A 25,310-nucleotide genomic window follows, 5' to 3' on the forward strand; every position below is an offset into this window, starting at 1 on the left:
TATGTTGAAAATGTTTGTGTTATATAAATAATACTTAATAAAGTTGTTTTCTAAAACTTAAGGAGCCAGGAAGATGGCTCAGTATACACAGTACTTGACATGTAAGCATGAGGACTGGAGTTCAGATCCCAGACCCCACATCAATACCATCCAGCTGTGTATGGTAGCTTGTCTACAATTCCAGCACTTGGGGAACAGGGACAGGGGATCTAAAGCAAGCTGGTCAGAGTATCCACAACAGCAAGCTCTTGGTTCAAATGAAGGACCTTGCCTTAAGTAAGATGGAAAGCAACTTAGAGCACCGGGACTCTACATGCTGTACACGTGTGTGCCCACACACAAGAACACAGACACATACCATATACATGTATACATTTAAAATGTCATTACTAAGCCAACATAATAAAGAAACATAAACTTAATGCTCTCTTATAAGTTTCTGTGAGGCTGACAAGATAGGTTAGAGGGGAAAGGGGCTTGTTGAGCAAGCCTGACAATCTGAGTTCAATCCCCGGAACCCACATAAATGTAAGAGGAGGGGATAAAACTGACTCCACAAGGCTGACCTCTGACTTCCACATGTGTCATGGCATGCAAGCCCTAAGATATCACAGGCACACATGTGCAGGGATACTTCTTTTTTTCTTTTAATAAAAAAGGTAGACATTTCTGTAAACTTGTTTTATATAGTTAGGTTAAGTTCTGCTGTACTGCTCACAAAAGTGAATTTGGTAATTATATCTATGTGCCTTCTAGAGTCCAAAGATCTGGGCTCCACAGGAGATGAAGGTCAACTACCTGGGGGGACCACACCTAAAGGGCACTCAGTTCATGCACAAGCAATTTCAATGTGTAAACAACTACTTCAAATGTGACTGCTCTTCAAATGGCAGGAAGAAAGAGGGCTCACTTGTATATGTTGGAGTTGGGATGGTTGGTGAGAATGTGGTTTTGAGTCCTCAGAATCTCCACGGCCTTCTGTGAATACTCCTTCAACTGAGAACAGAATTCAGGAAAGAAACATGCTGGTTAAAAACCCGAGTCCTGAGCTTGCAAGATGTCTCTGGGGTAGAACTGTTGCCACAAAACCTAGTGATCTGAGTTTGATCCTCAGGACCCACATGATAGGATAGCAAGTGTCCTCTGACCTCCCTGTGTACATCAAGGCATACAGCGTTATAAAATCTAAATCGTATTGGAAAAAGACTTGCTCTTGTATTTCTGGCTATGATCCTAACTCATAATCCGTTAACAGATTCTACCTTCCTCACTAGGCAGCCTTTGCCATCTAGAGAAAGACTATTAAGCTCTCATAGAAGTCGGCAAGTGGCTGTCTCACTGTAGTGGCATTCCTGGCTCCCAAGCAGGCCTCCCAGCTCAGTGAGTAGCACTTCCTTTCCAAGCTGAACCAGCTACCTTTCCCTCCCTACATGACCTACTTCTCCACCAGCTATCTATAGGACATTTAGACTAGAGAAAGGTAAACTGTATTCAACAGTAACAAATATAACACTAGAAAGATTCAAAAAAGATTTCAGGTGTGGACACTCTTTCTAGAGAAAAATGACTCCAAGCGTGTGTGTGTGTGTGTGTGTGGAGGGGCTTCTCTCTTACCTTCTTCTCTGTCTGTGCAGTTTTCAGGGAGAAATAGCCCAGAAGGTCCACAAACTGGGCAGCCTTTCGACCGTATGCTGGGAGTTCTGGCCAAATAGACCACATGAGATCTAGCAAGAGCTCCTGCTGAGCCTTGTTGGAGTTTCTGTGGTAGAGAGCAGCTCTGGTTAGCAGGCAGCCACGAGTGAGGCCTCTCACTTACCACCAAGGCCTCAAGACTGTGCCTGCAATGTTTCTTCCCACATACAGTCATGGGTCAGGCTGCCAGGGTCTTGTGGCCCCTGACAATCCTAGCAGATGTGGTACCACATCAATTTACTGGCTTCATCCAAGCTTATTCCAGAGCACAGGCTGAGCTTCTCTAGCCAACCATCATTTTTAGGAGCTCCTGACTACAACCCTCTGGGTGGAAACTGTCTCCCGCCAAGGACATTAGCTTATTAGTTATAAAGCATATAGCTCAACAAAAAGACCCTCCAGAGCTTGGTATGGGCACAGACACTGACACGGTAACCACGATCATGCCCTGGCCCACCTGTAGATGTGCAGGGTCAGGCAGTGGGCCTGCCAGCGCACTGAGGAAGAGTTGGACTCCAACAAGAAGCAGCGCAGGAACTGGATCAGAGTCTCCTTGTCTGCAAATCTGTTCAGCTGGTTCACTAGAGCTGTGCACAGCTGGTCCTCCTGGCTGCCCGAGCTCTCACCTGCAACACCAGGGCAGGACCAACTCACCCAGGGGCCCAGAGTCTTATGACCAGGTGGAAAAGTAGGAAATCTATCTTCTAGAAAAATGTCTGCTAAATAGTAGCAAATTGCCAAATGATTTCAAGTTATTTTGGGGACAAATGGTTTGGCCCCACCTGATACATAGCCCACCGCAGCCCCCATGTATAGGATACTAATGGCACTGAGTCAACAACTACAGCGGAGGAGTGTCCCAAAGAAGTTTGGTGTCTCAACAGTAAGAACTGCTCTGTACTCACCCAGAGATGACAAGTTAATTCACTGTTTCCTAGCTCAGGCCTTTGAGGACAATGAAAAGTGAAGAAGCCAAGGGGAGGGCTGGCCAACAGAGCAGGTGTTCAGCATGTGCAGGGGATTATACAGTCTTAGTGCTAACAGCGTTCAGTGCACCCTGTCCTTTCCTGTTTCTATTGCTTGGCACAGAGAGCCACAGTTAAGGTGTCCCTTTCACCATGACAGAACATGTAAGCAGGAGGAGACACAGGGAGCATTTGGACAAGCCAGGATAAAAACCATCCAGAACCTGCAGTTAAACAATGTGCACTGAGGGGTTAGTATGTCACCTATCACAGGACCACACAGCGACTCTTACCTTCTTTTTCTTTTTCCTTTTCTTCTTTCTTGCTCTTTTTGGTAGATTTGGACTGAGTTGTTGCTTGTCCAGAACTGGTTGCAGCAGGGGCTGATGAGGAAGCCACACTGGAGGACCCTGTGGAGGCTGCCAGGGCTGCGAGGACTTTGCTCCCACAAAGGGCACAGGAGAGTAGCTGCAGCAGCACGGGGGACACCCCCTCGTCCACCAGGAAACTCACTTGCAGGAGGAAGTAGAGGACAGCTGTGAGGAGAAAGATGGGAGTCAGCTCTGGAATGACTGAACTACTTAGAACATGAGCAAGAGATGGGACTTGATTAGAACTGTAGATGGGACAAGGCTTTTTCTCCTCCAATTCTCTCTGCCAGGTGCTACCAGGAGCAGTGGAGTGATCAGAAAGGGATGGGGGACTAGAGGGGAGCCAGCCCCTACTGCCTTGACGAGTAAACAAGCTCTACACTTCTCTGTTTTCTGAGACTTTACTGCTATGGCCTGGAAACCAGTCACTCCTGCTCTGTGCTCCTGCAGCAGCCCAAGTTTACACAAGCAACCCTCATCAATGAAGTTCTGGTTTGTGTTCTGTTAACAGGTCTATCTCCAGCCCAGCTCACAGCTTAATACAGAGCATTCTCCACAGATGATCTCTGCAGGGATGAACAGTGGCAACCCAGGGAGGACGGCTTACAGTCATCTTTGATGCAGAACTTCTGCCAGTTGATGGTTCGCTGGGCGGCAATCTCTGCACAGGCCTTCAGATGCTCCATCTGAAACAAGGGCCAATCACAGGTGAGTATTGCCATCAGGCCATGAAATAACACCAGCTGCTGTGTATGCTGGTCCTGGCTTAGGACCACAAAGTAAGCCTGAGGCAGGTGTCCTCTGGATTGGCTGGTAGACCTGGGAGCAGGGCCCACACTCTCCTGCAGCTTATAGGCAATGTCCCTGTTCTGCTTCCATCCACCACCCCATCTTCTCCTGCACACCCCCAAGCTCAGTCTTCAGTTTCCTGGGAAGCTTCAGGTTCGTTACTAAGGCAAATGCAAGCCATAGCCTGAGAAGCTACAACTCCCTATTCCCTCTATCAAAAGGACACTGAATGAGGAAGCTAGGCTATCCTTAACACCAAAGATGAGATGCTCAAATGAAAAACATTCCCTTCACTATCTCAAGTTCAGTCTCTCTTCAGGCAATAGAACATATTTATACTAAACCCATCTCTTCTTTAGTATTTAAGGGCAAAAGCAGAGGTGGAGGTGTACCAATCTTAGGTTGACCCTATTTGTGAACAAATGACACTGGGTAAGATACTCAATGCACCCACTTTACAGGTACAGAACCCCTGATGGTCTGGGTAGGAATTCCAGACCCTCAAGTCAACTACTCAATGTCAGTGACTTACCTGGCACTTGACTCAAGACACGGCATTTTCTGAAATATTTAAAAACCTTGCACTGACCCATGCTATGACCTCTTTGGCTAAGCCTTATCACATGCCCGCCCCTGGCCCTATCATCCCAACCCTCGTACCAGGCTGATGAGCGTGTCATACTGCAAAGCAGAGCCAGAGCTGGCTGTGACCACACTGGCCCGGAGGAAGATGCCCTGCTCTTCCAGCAGCTTCTTGATCCCACGCACATGGGAGTCCAGGGTGTGCAGATCTCGGAGCTGTCGGTACTTCTCCTTTGATCCACAGATGAAGAGCAGAAGTTTTCGAACTTGGCGACGCACAAAAGGGGTCTGCTGGATCATTAAGTACTTGAGGGATAAACAACACAGTTAATGATTCAAGGACTGTAAGCACCACTGCGGCTACAATACCCCGTTTTGTTTGGAAAACAAACTGTTACTATAAACATAGGAGAATACAAACCAAGCCACAGTTATCCACAGGGAACTGGGTGGGGGTGCTGATCCATTATGTAAGATGGTGTTGTATTTACAGATAACCTCACACATCTTTCTTGCAATAATGATCTCTAGGTTACTTAAGGGCTTTCTAAGTGATTACACTATGCTATTCAGGGAATGCTGGCAAGAAAAGTCTGTAAATGCTCAACACAGATGTCTTTTTTTGGTACATATTTAATTGGTTATATCTGTAGGTACAGGACACATGGATACCAATGGTCAAGTGAGTCAACTCCCAGCCATACTGGCCTCTGAGGAACTTAAGAATTCCTTAAAGGGACCAAGAGGAAGTAACACAGAAAGAAAATTTTTTACCTGGGGTGGGGGCAATAGTCATGTTTCTCTTCTTAAACACTAAGGAATCTACACAGAAGCTGGTCTCCACACCAGCCCAGAGTGAAACCCCAACTCTGCTTTTCAGGTAAGGAACTGGAGATGAAGCAGGGAGGCACAGCACGCACCTCCGAGCAACTCTCAGTGTCTTCCCAGAGTTGATCTTGGATTACTGTACTGACTCAACTAACATCTCAGCTTCAGATCACCTCACTATACTCTGCTGTGAAGCCTGGCTAGAATCAGGCAGCCTCAACTGCCTCTTGGTGCTTCTTAGTGCCTGCTTAGTGCCTGCAGTTGGGGAGCCTTAGGGAAGCTGAAGGCAGGAGGTGTGGACTGGCTCAGCCCCTTGTATGTCCAAGACTCAGCAGCAGCCATTCACAGAAGAGCTAGAGCGCTCATAGCAGCTCTCCTCCATGCCTGGTCTACAGTGCATCTCCTGAGAGCTCCAGGGCACCAGGAGCAGCTCTCCCTCCCACAGAGCTATGAGCAAGATGCTGGCTTCCTGTTCCTGCTAGGGATGCTTCTGGGTGTGGTTTCTCTGTGAACTATTTCACCAGTCACCAGTCTGTCACTGTATCCCTGGGGGATGGAAAGTAGAGTATTCTGTCTTCCTGACTGAACTCAAAGACTGAAGTGGCAGCCAACCCTAGAGGGACATTACATGGACACAGACACAAGAGCAAACAGGTGCTCTGATCCATGTACTCCAGCATCACTTCACAACACATTCCTGAGGGGCAAGGGCGCGGCCTAAGTGAATGGAAGGGCTCTGTGCAGGACACAGAGTGAAAATTAGAAGAAAGGGGAAAGTGGAACTTATCTCTGTAGGAACAGGATACTGTTCAAGGCTTCACTCACCTCGGAGAGAAAGTAGAACCAGGAGTGATCAAAGACAGGAGGAGGAATTCGAGAGCTGGTGTCTGCAATCTTTTTGATTTGGTAGGGAAGTCGCAGGACCATTTCTGTGAGCAGCTGGGTGTAGGCTTCAAACACGTCAGCAGCATGACCCTTATAAGAACATCTCTGTAAGAACCTGGGCTCACCAGTCTTCCGTGCTCACAACCAGGAAGAAAGCTGGTTAACCACTAAGCATTAAGATGCCTTTCAAAGCTGGAGCCTTAGTGCATACAGAATGACTGAGGAGACAGAGCATATGGTTCTTGAAAGCTCTGGGATTTGTACAAGATGGCTCAGTAAGTAAAGGTTCCTGCCAGAGTCTGACAATCTGAGTTTGATCCCTTGGATCAACACAATAGAAGGAAAACTGACTTTCAAAAGTTGGACGTACACACACACACACACACACACACACACACACACACACACACACACACGGGGGGGGTACAGGTGTACACCCATATATACATTTTTTTCAACTGTAATAAATTTTTTCATTTAGGATTTATTTATTTTATTTTGTGTTTGAATGTTTTGCCTGCATCCATACATGTGCAAAACATGTATGCCTGTTGGATCCCCTGGAATAGGATTATAGATGGTGGTAAGTCACTATGTGGATGGCAGGAATCAAACCCAGGTCCTCTGTAAGAACAGCAAATGTCTTAACCAGTGGGCCATCTCTCCAGTCCCCAATTAAAAACAAAAACAACTTATTTTTAAAATTGTGTGTCTGTGTAAATGTCACAGAGGCCAGAAGAGGGTACCAGATCCCTGGGAACTGGGGGTTACAGGCGACTGTAAACAGCCTCAGTGCTGGGAATGAGAATAAAATTCATGTCCTGCAAGAGCAGCAAGTGCTCTTCACTGCTGGGCCATCTCTTCAGTCCCCAATAAGTACTCCCCCAAAAGATATTATAGACCTGGAGAGAAGCTACTCAATGATTAAAAAAGATTACTGGCTACTCTTCCAGAGGTCCATGTTCAATTTCCAGTACCTACATGGCAGCTTATAAATATCTGTAACTCTAGTCCTAGGTAATCTAAAACCCTCTTCTGTCCCTATGGGCACCAGGCATGAACAAGGTACACTACATGCGGACAAAAATCTATACACATAAAATAAATTTAATAAGTAAAAGTTATTTAAAAAGACAGAGAAACAGAAGCACATGGCCATACTGACATTTTTTTGCCTATTATTCAAAACAAGCACTGGTCTACTCTCCTGAGTCTACTAACTGGACTCAAAGAGAGTAAAGTGTAACAATCGTTACTACTGATGACTATAACATTCTGGTGGATGCCAGGCACTAAGTCCTTTATAAATATTAAGCTGAGCTGGGCAGTGGTGGTGTACGCCTTTAATCCTAGCACTTGGGAGGCAGAGGCAGGCAGATCTCTGTGAGTTCAAGGCTGGCTTGGTCTACAGAGCTAGTTCCAGGACAGTTGGGGCTACACAAAGAAATGCTGTCTCAAAATAGTCAAAATAAATATAAATAAGTAAATATTGAGCTGGAGGGGCTCATGACCCTAGGAGGAGTAAGATTTGTATCCTTATTCTCCAGGTGCAGTAGCTGAGGCTTACTGAAGCAGGGTTGAATTTCTCCATTCTTCCTGGCTGGTAGGTAAGAGTCCATGAGATTTTCTTTATCCTGTGCTCATCTAACTGGAGGCCCATCATAACTAGAATATTCATGAGCCTCTCATGAAGTATGTAGAGTATGTGACATACAAATGGGGACATGACCCATTGCTGCTACTTCACAGGAAATGAACTGACTCATTTTACTTGCTTCCTCGGGCTTACAAAAAGAGGGAGGAATCAGAATCCCCCCCAGAAGTGGTTAGGAGGACTGCCCATTGGTTAAGTCATTTCGAGATTAGAACCCACCTCCCTGTGTGGTTCCCAGTGCCAGTCTTCCTAGCTTAGGGAGGGCAGAACACATAGCTCTGAGGAGAGGCCTCACCTTCACATATTGGCGGAGAAAGAATGGACTCATATCTGGTGGGGATGATGTTGTGTGTGGTTTCAACAATTGGCTGGTGGCCACGGGCTCCTCATCATTCTGCTGGCTCTTCCAGTATTCCAGCAGAGACTTGAGCACATGGAGACAATAGTCCACAGCCCCCGAGCTCAGCAGGGCTGCTGCCGTAGCACTGGAGATGAGGGAAGATGACTGAAAGGAAACAACACAGAGCAGGCAAGGATGTGGTGTAAAAACTGAATCCGCATTAGCCAGGCAATGCACTCAGCACACAGCAGTCTTAGGATCAGTCCTTATAGACACGCATTCACCAGTCTGTTGCATAACAAGTTTCTCGACTACCTTAATCACTCTCCCAGCTCTTTCAACAACTATATCTAAGAGAAAATAAATGCTAATTCTCAACCTAGCCTCACGACACCTCTGTGCCAGGGAGGCAACCATGATCACCTTTCTCTCCAGAGTAGACTTTCCCTTTCTCCTGAAGCAAAGCAAACAGCAGCTATTTTGAAGGAGAGACAAAAAGTTCCACTCTAGATCCTTCTTGGCAACCTCTCCCTCCCAGCAGGGTGCTTCCAGAAAGCCAGGCTCAGATGGAGATGGGGTGAGTGAGCGCATGCATAAGCAGCAGGAAGGAGCAAAGCTACTGTACATAAGACCATTAGGAGAGCCTTAAAATCCCAGCAAACCCCACAGCCATAAGCTCATTAAGATTGGATGCAGTTCAGCCTCGATTTCCACCGTCTCTGCTTTGTGCTAATCTCCTTTGAGCACACACACTTGGCTTTCTCTCTGCTCTATTACCATACCTTATAGCAACAGACACTGAGGAATCCTCTTAGCTACTCTGTGCTGTGCAGAACAGGCCCTTGCTTTTCAATAGTGGAAGCCCTTTAACCCCTCCAGTGGAGGGATTGTTGGTAAAGACCTGGGCTTGGAAGAGACTGTGAAAAGGGGAGAAGTTCTGCTTCTGAAGAGGGACAGACTCATACTTTCTTCCTTAGGTGACAATGGTTAGCCGAGGACTGTCACCTCTGCCTGCAGCCCTGCACTAACCACTCCATCCTCTTACCTTGCCTCCAACCTGTAAGCTCAAAGCATAAATACCTCACAGATGGAAGACTTGGAACCAGACTTGGTGCGGGACATGAAGACACTCAGGAGTCTCATTACAACCAGATGGACTTCGTTCAAGGCACTGCGCTCGTTCTTCTTGGAGACATCCTGCAGCAGAAACAGAAGTTCAGATGCATATGCTTCCTCTAAGCTCCTACAAGATCCCCCACGCCTGGGGCAACAGAGGCTGCTGCACTCAGAGGCTATGGGAAGATCTAAACAACAACCTTCATGCTTTTACTTTTACTTCGCTAAGGGAGGTACTGCACTCACTATTTTGAGTCCCCTGAACTAGAGGCTACAGTAGGCATTTACCACTTGTGATGGTTACTCTAACTGCCAACTTGATATAATCTAGAGTAACCTGGGAAGAGTCTTAATGAGATTTATGGATCAAGCTGTCATGTGCAAATGTCTGTGAGGGACTGCCCTGATTAATTAATGTAGAAAAACATAGACTGAAAGCAGGTATCAGACACCATTCCTGGAATCTGTGCTCAGGACTATAGAATAGAAAAAGCAGTTGGGCACCTTGAGTGTATTTCTTTAATCCCAGCAGGGAGGCAACAGAGGCCCACCTGGCCTAAGAGGTCAAGGCAGTCAAGGCTATGAAGAGAAACCATGCCTGGGGTGTGTGTGTGTGTGTGTCTATCTGTCTGTCCACCTCCCTATCTATCCATCTATCTCTCTATCTATCCATCCCTCCCTCTATCTCTATCCATTCCTCCATCTACCTATCCCTCCATCCATCTATCTATCCATCCATCCATTTATCTATCCATCCCTCTATCTCTCCCTCCCTCCTTCCATCCATCCCTCTACCCATTCATCCTTCCCTCCCTCTTTTCATCTATCTATAGACACACAGAAAGCTAACTGAGCACTACCATGTGTCCATTCACCCTGTCCCCTGCTTTTCCCATCTTTCCTGTAGTGATGACTATAACCTGATCAGTAAACTGAATAAATCCTCTCTCCTTTAATGCTGCTTCTGTCACAGCAGCAGAAATGAAACTAGAATCCAGAGGAAGTTCCCCTAGGAAAGGAAGAACCTAAAAAAGACTCCTGGCTAATCCCTGCTCTTCATACCTTTCGAGTTTTACCTTTTTGTCCATGCCAAGCTCAGCAATGAGCTGGGAGAGCAGGTTGTCCAGGGCCCCCTTGTCTTTCTCATCTTCTCCATCCAGATCTGTTGTGAGCATCAGAATGACCTAGCAGGCAGAGAGTGAACACAGAGAGTCAATTTTCCAAGGCAGAATGGTAGAGCATGTGTGTCATGAAGCAATCTTGACCTTGCTGACTTCTCTACCCAGCCTGAGACGCAGGGGATAATTCTAGATTCTAAGGTCTGCCCAAGTTTAAGTGCTCAGAGTTGTAAAAATCAAATTTTAACCTGTGCCATTTGGGGCATCGTTGAAAAGACTTTATAGAAACTTTATAAAACTATCGAGTAACACGCCAATCAAAGTGGTATGAAAGAGGATACTGTGTTCATCTGAGAATTAGAGAACAGTGTACTCTAGTACTAAGGATAGAGAGAAACGCAGACTGTGTGTCAGGAAAAGCCTTGTGCTCTAGTTCTGTCAGTTACCTAGCTGGACGACCTTGGGCATCCCCTAACCACAGCTATAACCTGAAGGGCTGCAACTTGCAGCTCAGGCTGCATTCCATCCTTTTTGTAACTTTAACACCAGCCTTCTGAGGCCTCTGAAAAAGTGCACTGTCCCAGGGTAGCCTAACAGTAACACAGCTGATCCAGAGAATTGAGAGATACCTGCATGTATGGGATGGCTCGGACACCCCCAACGTTTCGTAACTGGGGTAGTGTCTGCAGTAATCTCTCCAACAGCATCAGACGAACCATGTGCAGTCTGAAAAGCCAAGGAAACAGGGAACATGAAATGGCATATAAACAAGATCCAACAGAATACAGCTCCTGCCTCTGCCACTGGGGCCAATGAGGAGCTGGATACTTAGAAATAAGCCTAGCATGGTAAGCAACTAAGGCTGGACACAGTGACATGTCCCTGTAATCTATCCCGGGACACAGGAGACTAAAGCAGAAGAATCTGAGTGGGAGACCAGCCTGGGCTCTGAGGGAGCTACAGGCCACCACTTGTGGGTACTTAGAGAGATCCTCTCTTCCAAGAGTAAAACAATAATAATAAAAGAAATTATGATTACTATCAAAATAATAATAGAAGTTATTATTATTATTATTTAAAGTATTATGAACAACTTTATGCCCAACCAACAGCTTTAACATAATAAACAGATTCTACATAAGATACAAAATGCCTAGACTGATTCATAAAGACACAGAAATAGCTGAGTGGTGGTAGTGCACACCTTTAATTCCAGCACTTGGGAGGCAGAGGCAGGTGGATCTCTGCGAGTTCAAATTCAGCCTGGTCTACAGAGCAAGTTCTAGGGCAACCAGGGCTACACAGAGAAACCCTGTCTTGAAAACCAAAAAGAATTAATTCTCTATCACTCACACACACACACACACACACACACACACACACACACACACACACACGCACACACACACACCTCTGTTTTTGTTTTTCAAGACAGGGTTTCTCTGTGTAGCTTTGGAGCCTGTCCTGGTACTCTCTCTCTAGACCAGGCTGGCCTCAAACTCACAGAGATCCACCTGCCTCTGCCTCCCAAGTACTGGGATTAAAGGCGTGCACCACCACTGCAGGCAATTTTGTATTTTTTTTTTTTTAAATCTTCCCTCAAGGAAAATCCAGACTCAGATCAATCTTTACTGGTAAATTTTTCTAAAAATCTGTGAGAGACATAAGAAAACTGAAACCAACCCAAACTCATTTTATGAGGCCAAAAGATCGTGACACAGATAATTTCAAAGAAAAATTCCAGACCTTAACAAACATTAGCAAACCAAGCCCAGAGATAGGAAGGGTTAACTTATGACCAGGCATCCCCACAGCTTTGCTTAGTACAGCAAGACTACTACAACTCATACTCTTAAACTGCAGTGTGAGTTTTGACTTAACACCGAAAAAGAAATACAGTACTACAAAAAAACACACTCAGCTGGGTGCCTTCCACAAGCCCTCAAAAGCTGCTCCAGCCAGACATTAGCCAAAGCAGCACAGTCCAACTCCCAAAGCATTCTGGGAGGCACAGCACCTTCAAGTCAGCAGTGGCTGGGAGGAAACCGGCAGCTTTCATTTCCTTTAATACTTGGGAGCCCACAGTCTTAGCACCCACCACTCCATCTCCCAGTTCTGAATGCTCAAGCAGGCCTGGTGTCAGTGACAAGCTGGTCCTGACCTGTTGCTAGTGTGCACATCTCCTTCAGCTTCCCCTTCACCTTCTCCCTCAGAGCCATCTCCCTCCTGGTGCCCAGTGGTGGTGCTGATGGCGCCTGTGCTTGAGCTGACGCTCCCTGGTCCAGCTGGGTGCCCCTCAGCTGTGGCATCACCATATGCACTGCTCCGGCCAGACACTGGAGGGAAATGATATTAGAAGCACATCAGTTTCCAAGGTCGGCCCTAATGGGAAAATGTTAGCTCTCGACAGTTTCCAGCTTCATGAAGGATGGCAGAACCCTGGTGTGGTCCTGGTCCCACCTGAAACCTTTCAGATTTTACCTGTACAACTTGCAAAAATGCCCTTGGCCTCAGCTCAGAAACTGCTAGCCTGTGCAAACCTCACAGTAGGTGTACTGGGAGAATGGCTTGTTTAACAATGAATTCCCTCAGGAGGCTTCCATATTAGCCACAGAATTTGAGCTTTAGTCACAGAACACTTGACATTCCATGGCTGAGGTCAAATGAACTCCACCAGACTCTGTGAGTCCCCACAATTCTGCAGAAAGCAATCACAGGACCTTCCTACCTTGTTTGCCATCCCCGCCCTCCAAGCCCAAAGAGATCAAGACACCCGGGCACATTACCACTGTGCTCGCCAGCCACAGAGTCCACGGCACTTCCCCCGCTCTCTGAGCCCACACTCCCGCCATGGTCAGCGGGCGAGGTCCGCAGGGTGGAGCCATCAGTCGCTGCGGTGCTGCCCTCATCATCTGAGGCTGGAGCTGAGAGAGTAACGAGAGCTGTTACAGGTACAGACCCCTCCTTGGGGCGAAAGCACCACAGCACACTGCAGAGGACACAAGGCAGTTTGAGTGTCCTGAGGTTACAGAAAAAGGGCAAGCTCTGCTTTGCCAATTGATCAACGAAAGGAACAGACACTCTACAGGGTGCACTGCCAACAGCTCTCAGACAGAAGTGAAAGCCCAGTATACTGGGCATTTCCTTCACTGTTATAGCATGTGCAGATTCTGTAAGATTCTGTGACATGGACAATGAGTTTTCTAGCTGAATGCTTCATGGTCACCATTGTCGAGGTGTCCCTGACACCTACTGAGAGATCCAAACTAGCCATTGCCATTCAGAGCACAGAATTCAACGAGGCGTGCTCAGCAATCCATCTGCTGTTATGAAATCACTAGTCACGAGCTCAAGTCAACTGTTTGATTTTTGTCTTTTGTTTTTTTAATTAAATGGCCCAGAGGAGAGCTCATTAGAAAATTTCACACCTCTTCATCCTCCTCCTCAGATGCTAATAATGAAGCAAGGAAATTCCCCAGAGACAGCCACAGCATCCAGGATCAGGGCTGAGCTGAGACAGGAGGAAAATGCTGGATGAGATACACAGGGGAGGAAAGCCAAGACAGCCAGAGAGCATGACAGACATGACCAACACAACACCACGACCACAACCACGACCCTTAAAGCCTGAAGTGAGAGCAACTGAAGAGACCTCAGAGAAGCAAAAAGCCATGACAGCAGGCAGGGACAGCCACTCTGTTTTTTTTTGTTTTGGTTTGCTTTTTGTTTCAGATCTAAGCAGGCTAACCTTCCCAAAAGAAAAGCAAACGCAGGGATGCAGCAGTCTGAACAAGAATCCATCCCTTCATGTCTGGGTTGATTTTCAAAGATCTCTCCCATGTGCTGCTGCCACCCACAGTTTGGTCCAACTCTTTATCTGGAATTTTATCAGGCTAGGAAAGAGACTCAAAACAAAGACAACATAAGTGAAGGTTTCCTAGAGATTGAATGGACCAAAAAAACTCTCTCCCAAGCTCACAGGTCACTGCTGACTGCTTATGGTTTTAATTGATTTGCAAATGAAGGCTTAGAGCTAAAAGTGTAGCTTTATTTCTCATCTCTTTCCATACTGTCTAACATGTTAGAATTCTAGCACAACACTGTAAAGCCAACATGATGTTCCCCGGATCTCTCAGTATCAGCCAAAGCCAGGCAGCATGCAAAGAGTGAGGAAGTGGGGTCACAAGCACTGTAGCAAAGTTGCAGCACTATGCCTTCCACAGCACATGGCTAAAGCCGAGGCAGAAGCAGGAAGTCCAGGATGGCCTGTCAAAGCAGCTGCCCGTCACACTCTCACAGCACTGAACAGGGCTGCAGGGTCTTGAGGCCCTGAGCCAAGTTCCTTGCTGTGGACAGTTACCTGATGCTGTGGTGTCAGAGAGGGTTCCTGCGTCCAGAGAGGAAGAGCTGGGTGCCTGGCCGGATAGTCCCAGGCTCTGCAGGCCCAGGGCACTGCTGCTGCTGCCTGGGAAACAAGTGGAGAGTGAGCACAGCATCCTGTCAGCCCCATCCACAGCACTGCTTTGGCCATTTGCTGCCCTCAAGAGTCCAAACACCAGCATATGACCTGTCTTGGCCACTGCTGTCTACCTGCCAAGTTTAGTTATAGATTCAAGATGTACCCATCCAAAATCAAACCAGCAGTAACTATGAGACTGGCTTCCAGTCTTGAAATGTCAGAGCCATCCCTCACTCTCCACCTGTACCTCTGTGCAGCTCTCACCCAGATCAACCTCTCCCCCAATTGGGGACAAGCTACGTCAGCAGGGTATCAGTAACTGCCACGCCCTCTTTCCTGTGCAAGGTTGCTGTGTTCCTGGCATTGCCTTCTACCTTGCTGGTCCTGCTGCAGGCTCAGGGCAATGGCTAGTTCAACCATGGTCTCGTCATCTGCATCAGGTGGGATGTCCAGCATGGGAGGAAAGCCCTCAGCACCTGCCAGCAGGGCCTCCAGGGGAGAAGGGTTGCCATTGTTGACATTTTCAGCTGTTTCCAGAACCATCGACTCAGACTGCAGAGAGAAAATTTCATCAGTGTCCCCCAGCACACAGTAAAGCTGTTGAGTAGGAACCAGAGAGGAGCTGGAGGCTCCTCCTCCCCTCTTCTGCCACCAGACTCACCACCATCTCAAAATCTCCGTGGTCTACCTCACTCTGTTCCTGGCTTTCCTGACGAATGTGACCACCATCGGGGATGCCTGATGACTGCATTTTCTCATCTGCGTCATCATCATCGTCATCATCCTTGTCTCCTGAGTCAAAGAAATCCCAGTCATCTAAAGGCACTCCTTCAGTGACATATAATGTGACTGGTCATATAGCACGGGAACCTAAAGAAGGCCCCAGCTGGCACCCTCCACTTCTGAGGGCAAACTTGTAGGCACTGCACTGGAGGCCTACTTTTCTTCTTCCTTGCAACTAGCAGGGTCTAGAAAAGATGGCGGTTGGCAGTAACAGCCCATCCCCCTTCCCCCGTCCGCCCGACTGGAAAAGACTCTTATAGACGAGAAAGGATTAAAAAAAAAAAAAAAAAACCAGAAAAACAGAAACTAAACCACCATAGGCCCTACAGGCTCCATTCTCAGAAGACAGAACTTTGACAGGACAGGGAATAACTCAAAAGAATGTTGTCGTCCCTGTCCCTGCAGCCTAGACCTTCACTCTCTAAACAGGTCTGTGCAATTCAAACTACACAATCACCATGAGAAAAGCCAAAACCAGGACTGAAATCTGAAGCCATAGACTGGAAACTGAGGCCATTGTGACAGGTCCTAACAGATTCCTTGTCTGGGATAAGGCTATGGAAAGCCCTCTACCAAGCAGGAGGCCCCGGTGAGATTTCAGGCTGTTAGAAAAGGATGGAGGACTGTCTTCCACTTGCTGAGTTGCTAAAGCAAGTCCTTTCTTAGAAATTCGAATTTCCCATACTGTGGGTGTGGAGGCCAGGTAGATGTCAGTTGCCCTCCCTGTCACTCGCTAAACCCAGCACTCACTGACTCAGGGTGACTGGCTGCCAGTCAGCCCAAGCACCCGCCCATCTCCACTTTCCCAATGCTAGGGGTCTAGACGACAAGTCCTTGTGCTTACAAGGCAAGCACTTTACCAGATGAGCCACCTCCTAGCTCCTCACACAATAAATCTTAATTCTGAAAGAGTGCCTGAAAGTTACAGACATATACATTCCTCAAGATATGCACTGTGGAATGGAAATACGGTTCAATGGTAGTGCGCCTGTCTAACATGCATGAGGCCTAATTCAATTTCCAGTACTGCAAAAGAAGACATTTTAGGGACCAGCTACTGAGCACCTGAGACATAGCTAGTCCAAGTTGACAAACTCCCAGGGGGAGCCAGACACTGGATTTCAAAGACAGCACCACAAAATGTAAAGCATTTCTTAAGTTTTTATACTAACTCCTAGTTACAACAGCAATATACCACATTATCTCTAAACTTATTGTAACTTATATCTCTGTATTCTTCACAAGTGTGGCACTTAGCCATGCAAGCACATCATGAAGGAAGTCTGACATTTGCTGCCTGTCATTAGCATAGTCATATAATAAGTCCACTCAGGGCTCTGCTTGTAAGCAACACATTGGACCTTTAATGAGATTATTATGAAAAGCAGTTTCGTTCTAAATAAAAAATAAAATCTACTTAATGTCTAGTCATTGTGACTACTATCTATCTATTTTCTGTGGGGTGTGTCATAGCTCTCATGTAGTGATCAGAGACCACTACAGTGATCAGTCCTCTCCTCCTACCACAAGTCCCACAAATCAGCTCAGACTCAGGTGGTCAGGTTCAGTAGGTTTTCAATGACTACTGAGCCTTGTCATTCCACTTGATGGCCCATGCTAGGCTTGAGCACCGAACCCTTCTGCTTTATCATCCTTCTAAGTGCCAAGAGTACAGGCTCAATAGCATACTCAATAGCAATGCTTTTTGTTTTAATTATTAACAATTACATACAAGACCTTTGGTTTCTTGATTGTAAAGACAGGGTCTTGCTTGCCACACAGACCATGCTAGCCTTAAATTTAGTCTCTGTACCCTCAGCCCACTCCCACAACCTCAATATCACAGTGATCTTTAAAAATATTTGTTTGTTTGTTTTTAATTTAATGTGTGTAAGTATGCATGTCAGAAGAGGGCATCAGATACCATGCAGTTGCTGGAAACTGAATTCAGGACCTCTGGAAGAACAGCCAGTGCTCTTAACCTCTGAGCCATCTCTCCAGCCTGCCACAATGATTTTTAAAATGTCTTTTACATGTTTTTCCTATGGTTCTAGGATGTTTCACCCACATGCAAGCTCTTCATTTAACCACGTGGAAACTGGTAATTAGATGCTGTGTCCTGGACATGTTATCATGGCACCTTTATGTTCCCATGGCATTGGCCTTATTTTATTCTATTTAATGCATTTTTATATGCCACCCTACTGTATAGAATATTAAAGGAACAGAAAACTGAAAAGACCCTGGTCAACATGAGTGCATATCCCAAAGCTGTACCTTCTTTCTGAGCCCACTGGCCCACCCGGAGTACAACCTAAAGCCAAGACTTCACATTACCCATTGGTGTGTTGCTTCGAGGGGAGGAGGGCAAAGTCACGTGTCTCCGCTTGTTCCTGGGCCTTAGGACTCGAATTAGAGCTTGTTTGCAGGAGAAGCTCACTGCAGGGTCCTAGGGTTTGAAAGGAAAGTGTCAAGCTCAGGTATTCCATCAACATGAGCAGTGACTCCACCTTCTTCTACTGTCAGCCACTATATAAGGCAGAAGTCTGTCTACTCTCACCTGCGTCCTCCTGGCCAAATGCAACAGGATGGAGCAGGCCAGCCTCTCCAGACTTGACATGGTAAGACCATTCACCACCTTTCTGTCTTTTAGCTGCTGGGGACAGTCTGCAAGGCCATTTGATCCTGAAGCCACTTTGGCTCTCTACAAATGAGCTTTGACTTTTCATCAGATAATCAAGCCCTGACGTTCCTCTTTGCTCCATGCCATAAACAGCACTTTTCACACTTATCTTCAGGAACAGGCACAGTAACACAGTCATTCGTGCATTCATTTCAGCAGTACTTACTCAGCAGTAACCCTACAGCAGGTGTCGCTGGGAAGAACTAAAGAAGGACCTCCCTTCCCAGCCTCACTCTCTATAGCTTTTATTGCTGTTAGCAATTACTGACTCCCATTAATTTTTTTAAAAAGATTTATTTGTGTGTGTGTGTGTGTGTGTGTGTGTGTGGTGTTTTGCTTGCATGTAGGTTTATGTACCTATGTGTATACAATGCCCAAAGAGGCCAAAAGAGAGTAAGGGTCACAGGCAGTTGTTACTTGTCATGTGGTTTCTGGAAACTGAGCCCCTCCACCTCTCCAGCCTCTCCCAGCAGATTTAAGTCTATCTGATTTCATTATGTTGGATACTTCAGGCTATTTTCCACATACTCCCAGGCTGAGCAGAGGCACCCGGGGTTGTGCTGATACGTACAGGACACAACAGCATCTGCATGTAGATCTTGGATGCTGTGTTGATACAGTCCAGCTCGCAGGTACAATAGCCATGGATAATGTCTACCAGTGCATTAACAGTAGCTTCAATATGAGTGAGGCCTAAATGGAAGAAAAGGATCATCTGAAAATCTGTTAACAAAAACAACCCCAGACCTTGAAAGCTTGAGACAAAAGCACAAATCCTCATCACATTGAGGGCAGCTAGACAAAATCAGGCATACACACAGCAAAGCAAACCAGTAAAACACGCTGTGGTGTAGCCCAACTGTGGCTGGGCTGCTTTTATTAAGTCTGCCAATTCTATGAAAGTCCTCAAAAGCCCTTGCAGACCCTGTACCAAAGAAGTGGGGATCAATGCGGACAGTCACAGACAAGGCAGGGAACCTCAAGGTGGGCAGACAACAACACCCTTATGCTCCCCTAAACCTGAGGTACTGACAAAGTAGGTCTCTGACAGGCGCCTTTGAGGGTGTAAGTCTCAAGTGATCTTCAAGCAACAATGGGGGTATCTACTCTTCTATTTGACTATAGGGTCCTACCTCTTCCCCCAACTTTGAGGAGGTAAGAGAACCAAAGCAACAATAGCATGGGAATAAAAACACTTTTCATGGCTGTTTCTACTACATTCCTACCTTCTGAACTGTCTTTCTTATTTTTTTTTTTTTAAACAAAACAAAAAACAGGATTTCTCTGTGTAACAGCCCTGACTATCCTGGAACTTTACTTTGTAGACCAGGCTGACCCTTAACTCACTGAGATCCACCTGCTTCTGCCTGTGCTAATACAAAAGGCATGCACTACCATGACTGGCTCAAGTCTTTAGAATGCTTTGTTTTTAAATGACAATCAGAGAGTTGTCATGACCATTGTTCCCCATGTCAACAACGTAATCCCACAAGAAAAGAGGATATATACAAGGCACACACACACACACCTGCCTACCACACTGCTAGTTCCCATGGGTAGCAATGTACTGAGTTCACACATGGCTCTGTGCTACTGCTCTGGAGGAGGAGGTCACACTGTTGAAGGGCTTACAGCTAGTTCACTAGTATCAAGATCCAAGAATCCCTGTTACCCTGCTAACATGATACCTGGCAGGCAGGCAGGTGCCAAGAAGGCATTCTTGGGCTTAGAAGCATGGAGTTTCCAGAAGTGGTTCACAAGCTGAGTGATGAAACTACAGCCATCTCCTTCCACCTGCTTCTGTGGTTCTTTCCCCTCATCTGCTCCTTCTACGCAGGAGAAAGGAAATTATTAACGATGGTAAATCTAAGACAGAATTTAATTTGTTTTAAGGTTAACTCAGGTCAAGGAAGCTTGCCTGCGGAGGGAGTTTCAAGTGGGGCCCCAATCAATATGCCAACTATCCCTAGATTCCAGCAGGCACATCTGGGAAAAAAACAGTCTGGGAAAGGAACATCACAGAAAACATTGTGTGTTAGAATTAGACAGAGAGGGGAGCATTCGGATCTTTACAGCAGAGTCAAAGATGCCTGTTCCAACTGTTTGACTAAACCTAGGGGAATGTCTGAGATTCCTCTAGATTGATTGCAAGATTGTACCATTAGAAGGACAGACAGGAAAGCAATGGCATACAGGAACACGCAGGTGATGGGGATGGCAGAGGTATCAACAAGCTCTTTCTAATGATGTCAAGTCAGGTTTGGGACTGAGCCATAGCCAGCCAGTGTGAGGAGAGATGCCAGAAGAAGCACTGAGAAGCCACTGCACACAAAGTACTACTGCCAGAACAGCACCACAGCACACAGCCTACTGCCTCCAGGTACAAGGGCAAAACCAAGCTCAGCTTCACCCAAAAAGCATAACCTTCTGCACCCCTCTACAAAGAGATACAGTGAAAGAAAATTCCAGTCCTGCCTGTGGCACCAGGGTGAAACTAAGCTCAGTTCACACTGGAATAACTAACTTCACAACAGACTAGCTGAGATACAGAACACTAAAAGCAAATTTAAGGATGGTCAGGTTAGTTAAAATGGGACAATGTCAGAGACCCTACAAAGTTAAAACACAGGGAACAGATTATCTGTCATCAGAACCAATAAAAGCAGGAAGAGCACCACAGAGGGCAAAGAAGGTGCATTAAGCAGGTCTCAGGACCACGGCCACATAGGCCAAGTTCACCTGTTTCCATCTGGGGCAGCTTGGACTCCGTAAAGTGCACAAGGTTGCTAGGACGCATGATGGCAATCGAGCGAGCTGTGATCACTAGCCGCTGGAACACCTCAGGGTCCAAGTCCTTGCCTTCTTTGCTGGATGTGTTGAGACACTGCACAGCTTTGCTCAGCAAGGCCTGGTCCTATAAAACACAGGGTCACAGAGGGTCAACCGTAAGCAAAGGCAGGACAGTAAATCACATGGAGGACTGAAAACTTCTCTCAAGAGCTGTTACCAGCCATCAAAACCCATCTTCAGGCTACCCAATGCTCAACTGCTTGATACAAAATCAACAGTTTTAAAAAGTCAACAATTGGCCAGGTGGTGGCGGCGCATGCCTTTAATCCCAGCACTCTGGAGTCAGAGGCAGATGGATCTGAGTTCAAGGGCAGCCTGGTCTACAAAGTGAGTTTTAGGACATCCAGAGCTGATACACAGAGAAACCCTGTCTTGAAAAACAAAAGACAAACAAACAAAAGTCAACAAGCACATTAATGGGTTCACAGTGTACCAGGAAAGTAACATCTACTCAATCAACAGAACTACAGTAGCCCATCACTTTCTCTGGCAGCAGTCATCCCTCAGCAGGGTCTTTATCCATGAATGATGCAGCTAAAACAACCTTTCCTTGGGAAGCTGAACTCAGCTCTTGATGTTAAAGGACAGAGGCACAAATACCAGGCTGGCCATGCCCCAGTACCTTTCCTCCTACTGGTCTGCACTGTCTTATTTCCCATCTACCCAAAGAGGCCCAGCTTACTTCCTTCAGCAGATAATGAGACCCTCTGAGGCCCAACAATAACCCTCATGCAACAACCCCCTGCCACATATGCATGCCTCTCACCCCAGCCCACGGCTGAGGGCTTGGGATAACAGTATATTAACCACCTATGGCACATTCCTAACCTTTCCATTCTCCCATGGAGAAGCAGTCACCCACACTTACTCTTTTTTAAAACTTGCTGATCCTGTCAGAGACAGAAAAATAAAGTGACATGCCAGTGGCCTACTAGATTGCTTTCTTGGTCCAGAGTAGTATACATCTCCTGGGAGAAACTTGGGACTGGCTCTAATCTCAGTGTGAGTTCCTTCCTCGTGCTTACTCCACTAGGGCCCTGCTTTACAAACGAAGAGCCAACTATTTGACTCCCTGTCAGGACAATTGCCTTTCCTACAGAAGGCCTCCCAGAGCAGGAACGATTACCTTGTGGCTGTGATAGGCTGAGCGGCTGGTGTGTAGGCTGGCCAGGAGGCTCTTTGACTGCTGTTGGACACTGGCAGGTGCTGGCAGGGAAAGCAGCAAAGTGGCCAGCTCCTGGGCTGCATGCTTGTTTCTCTCCTGATGTAGAAGACAGCAGGGTTATCACTCAGTCCTCAACAGTGCAGAATGCCCTCTAGTCTGCCCTCTCCCTCTCCTCCCTCAGGCCAGCCAAGGTTACCCACCACTGACTAGAAAGAGCAGAAAAAAAGGGTTCAAAACTACAACCTTCCTATGAAACAGGTGCAGAGCTCAGGGATGCTTTCAAAACCAAAGACTGTGCTGTCAGTATTCTTACACACCAAGGCAGCAGGGCCTCAGCCAACAACCCTACTTCCTGCCTCTTCAGAAAGCTCCTGTGTGCTTTGAAGAAATAACTTGCCTTCTCGATGATTGGGCCAACAGCAAAGCAGCTTTCCAGGGCTTCCAAAGAACTCACAACCAGCCTGGGGAGACAGAAAGCCTGGCCTGAGTACAAGCACGCGTCCTCTGCTCATGTCAGCCCGGCAAGCTGTAGTTGTGAGGACCTTGGGGACAGCTATCGAATGCCAAATACAAAATCAAAGCACAATAAAACCTGCCACAGGCGCCGTGCATATCGCTCCCTGTGTTACAGGCCAGAAGAAACCTGGCTCCTGCTCGGAGATCAACCTGAGGCCATGTTCATAATCCATCACTCAAAGAGAGGGCTTTTCTTCCTCAAAGAGGATAAAAGTGCTTCCTTCTACTGCCTGTGGCAGGGATCCCGAGATGGGCTTAAGTCTCGATGCAACAGTGCCCGAAGCTCAGGTGCTCAGAGATCAGTGGGCAAAGGGGGGCACAAGGGAGAAGTTAAAGCCATCTGTTTACGCTGGCAGTGTTAAGGTTAGGCTTCTGCTTACACAGCCAGGAAAATGCACACAGGCATTTCCTATGGGTTTTAAGTACAGGAGCAAACAAATCATTTTTAGATGCATGTCACTGGGACATTCAAAGGAAGAACATGGAACTTCTCCATTAGGGAAGAAGCAGTAAGTTCAGCCATTAAATAGTATCTATCAGATAACATGCTCTAGGCTTACTCCTGTGAATTTAAGTGACATAGTGAAACAACCATCACCCTGACAGTTGGGGTCTGGGCAGGAAAGGAAAGCACTGAAAAGGTCGCCAGAGTGAAAAGGGGCAGGGATAAAGGAAGGAGCCAAAGATAGAGGGAAGATGGAGGAAGCACAGGATAAAGGGAAGTATAACAAGCTCCAGGAGCTTCTGAACTGGAAGGGAATTTTGCCCTTCTACCCCCATCCCTTTGCATCCGTCGTACAGAATGAGCAGCAGGATGGGTTAAGGAAGACGGAGCCGAGAGGCTGATGTGGCCAACACCAAGGGTGCACTCACAGTCCCAGGGAGGCTCCAGTTTACACATGGAGAGCTCTGCAGCCATGCAATGACCAGAACAGAAAGTAGCAGGACTTGGAACAGAAGCGAATCAGCGCAAAGCCACACCAATGCGGACGCTGCTCTCTGACACACACGCACTCGTGCAGAGAAAAGAAACAGGGCATACTAACCGGTCCAGCTTGGTTAGGGACTCAGTTTCAGAACTTGGGGGAGAAGCAAAGGGAAAAAAAAGGAAAAAAAAATGTGAAGCTCAGAGAAACCTAGAAACACATCCTAAGCAAACGATATATGAACCAAGGGGAAAAAAAGAAAGGCGAAGTGGGGAGGCTGCTGGTGGGACGCAGCGACTCCAAGCATGGCTACCTCAGGGCTTACAATGTAAGAAACTCACTCTTACATCAGGACCTGCTTCATCTACCATGGCAAACCAGCAGCCACCCAGCACAAAGAAGCCAAGCATGTGCTGACGAATGCCACCGTAGGGAGCTCTAAGGACACTGCACTGTTTTGCAAGATGCTGCAGCAGCCTCTCTTGCTGGCAGTGTTATTACCACAGAGTAGCAACTTCCACAGAGAAAGACGAGAAGATGATGCGATTGGCACAGAGGGAGGATGCTTGCTGTTGATGTAGTCTGGATTCTAATCTAGAGCATGGGTATAAACACTTTCTAGCCTGCAGCCTCTGGCTATTCCAAATGCTTATGGAATATTAAGTAAATGACCAAGCTTCTGTCTGGACAGAGATCCAGCATTAGATACCTCTGAGCCCATTTCCCAGCCGCTGTATGTAAATTAGGAAGAAACTGAATGTTCAGGGGACTGTGTGAGAACTTGACAATCACAGATTAGGCTTGGGAAACTCAAGACATAGGATTCTGCAGTCAGTGCAAAATAGTTAAGAACTAAAGTCAAACCCTGCCAACACTGGTACCTCTCCAGGACAGTTCCACTGGTCGTAGTTGGAGCGACTGAGTCACTCTCCCCAGTGCCATTGCTCTGATTCAGGTTGGAAGGACAGATGTTGCTGACAGAGGCAGAAGGGAATTCTTCTGGGGGTTCATCAGGCCAGCCAAACTGTTCCTTAGTCTTGCCATAAATTTTTACAGCATCTATCATGGTAACGCCTGCTGGATCCACTGAGGCACCGACTGCAATAAGCAAGAGAAGCCTTTAGGAAGCATATTTACAGAGCGCTCACACCACCGTCCAAGGTAAAGCACAGCAGTCAGGCACAGGTGTAAATCACGTCTGTCTCAGCATTGGAAGCTGTGTCTGCTGAGACACTTGGCAGCACTCAAGCTGAATGTACAAGGAACAGTCCAATGGACCACAGTCTGATGTCTCCCACTTGGGGAGACCATGAGCATCACTCTAAGGATCCTCTGGTGCTCACTGGTATTCCACCTCCCAGCCCTTACTCCCAGTGGTCTCTAAGCACTTTCTTTATTCTGAGTACAGGTCATCTCCATATACACAAAAGCAACTATTTCTAGGAGTAAGAACTTCAGCCAAGTGGCCAGGAAGTGCTAGAGAACATACAGGCTTAGAGACATGTGACATGTGAAGAAAGCCTGGGGCTAGGGCTGCAGCTCACTTAAGTGCTTGCTGGGTTCCATCCCTAACACCACATAAACTGAC

The 25,310-nt window shown here is 46.9% G+C and overlaps 1 protein-coding gene across 1 annotated transcript in view; it reads right to left on the reverse strand.

Annotated features, from left to right (window-relative positions):
- Ubr4 (ubiquitin protein ligase E3 component n-recognin 4) overlaps window positions 1-25,310 on the reverse strand; it is a 116,225-nt gene that overhangs the window by 35,241 nt on the left and 55,674 nt on the right. Inside the window, exons 49-71 of the mRNA XM_026782272.1 lie at window positions 24,604-24,820; window positions 22,678-22,741; window positions 22,242-22,376; window positions 21,005-21,179; window positions 19,954-20,094; window positions 18,837-18,958; window positions 17,920-18,031; window positions 15,461-15,591; window positions 15,174-15,351; window positions 14,701-14,805; window positions 13,127-13,264; window positions 12,502-12,676; window positions 10,970-11,066; window positions 10,299-10,406; window positions 9,187-9,303; window positions 8,062-8,271; window positions 6,053-6,202; window positions 4,478-4,705; window positions 3,636-3,714; window positions 2,951-3,193; window positions 2,150-2,318; window positions 1,615-1,759; window positions 911-996 (exon numbers count right to left, since the gene is read on the reverse strand). Of these exons, the coding sequence (XP_026638073.1) occupies window positions 911-996; window positions 1,615-1,759; window positions 2,150-2,318; window positions 2,951-3,193; window positions 3,636-3,714; window positions 4,478-4,705; window positions 6,053-6,202; window positions 8,062-8,271; window positions 9,187-9,303; window positions 10,299-10,406; window positions 10,970-11,066; window positions 12,502-12,676; window positions 13,127-13,264; window positions 14,701-14,805; window positions 15,174-15,351; window positions 15,461-15,591; window positions 17,920-18,031; window positions 18,837-18,958; window positions 19,954-20,094; window positions 21,005-21,179; window positions 22,242-22,376; window positions 22,678-22,741; window positions 24,604-24,820 (3,325 nt within the window). The remainder of the gene's footprint in view (window positions 1-910; window positions 997-1,614; window positions 1,760-2,149; window positions 2,319-2,950; window positions 3,194-3,635; window positions 3,715-4,477; window positions 4,706-6,052; window positions 6,203-8,061; window positions 8,272-9,186; window positions 9,304-10,298; window positions 10,407-10,969; window positions 11,067-12,501; window positions 12,677-13,126; window positions 13,265-14,700; window positions 14,806-15,173; window positions 15,352-15,460; window positions 15,592-17,919; window positions 18,032-18,836; window positions 18,959-19,953; window positions 20,095-21,004; window positions 21,180-22,241; window positions 22,377-22,677; window positions 22,742-24,603; window positions 24,821-25,310) is intronic.

The sequence above is a fragment of the Microtus ochrogaster genome, chromosome 10 (genome assembly GCF_000317375.1).
Source record: "Microtus ochrogaster isolate Prairie Vole_2 chromosome 10, MicOch1.0, whole genome shotgun sequence".
Classification (NCBI taxonomy): Eukaryota; Metazoa; Chordata; class Mammalia; order Rodentia; family Cricetidae; genus Microtus; species Microtus ochrogaster.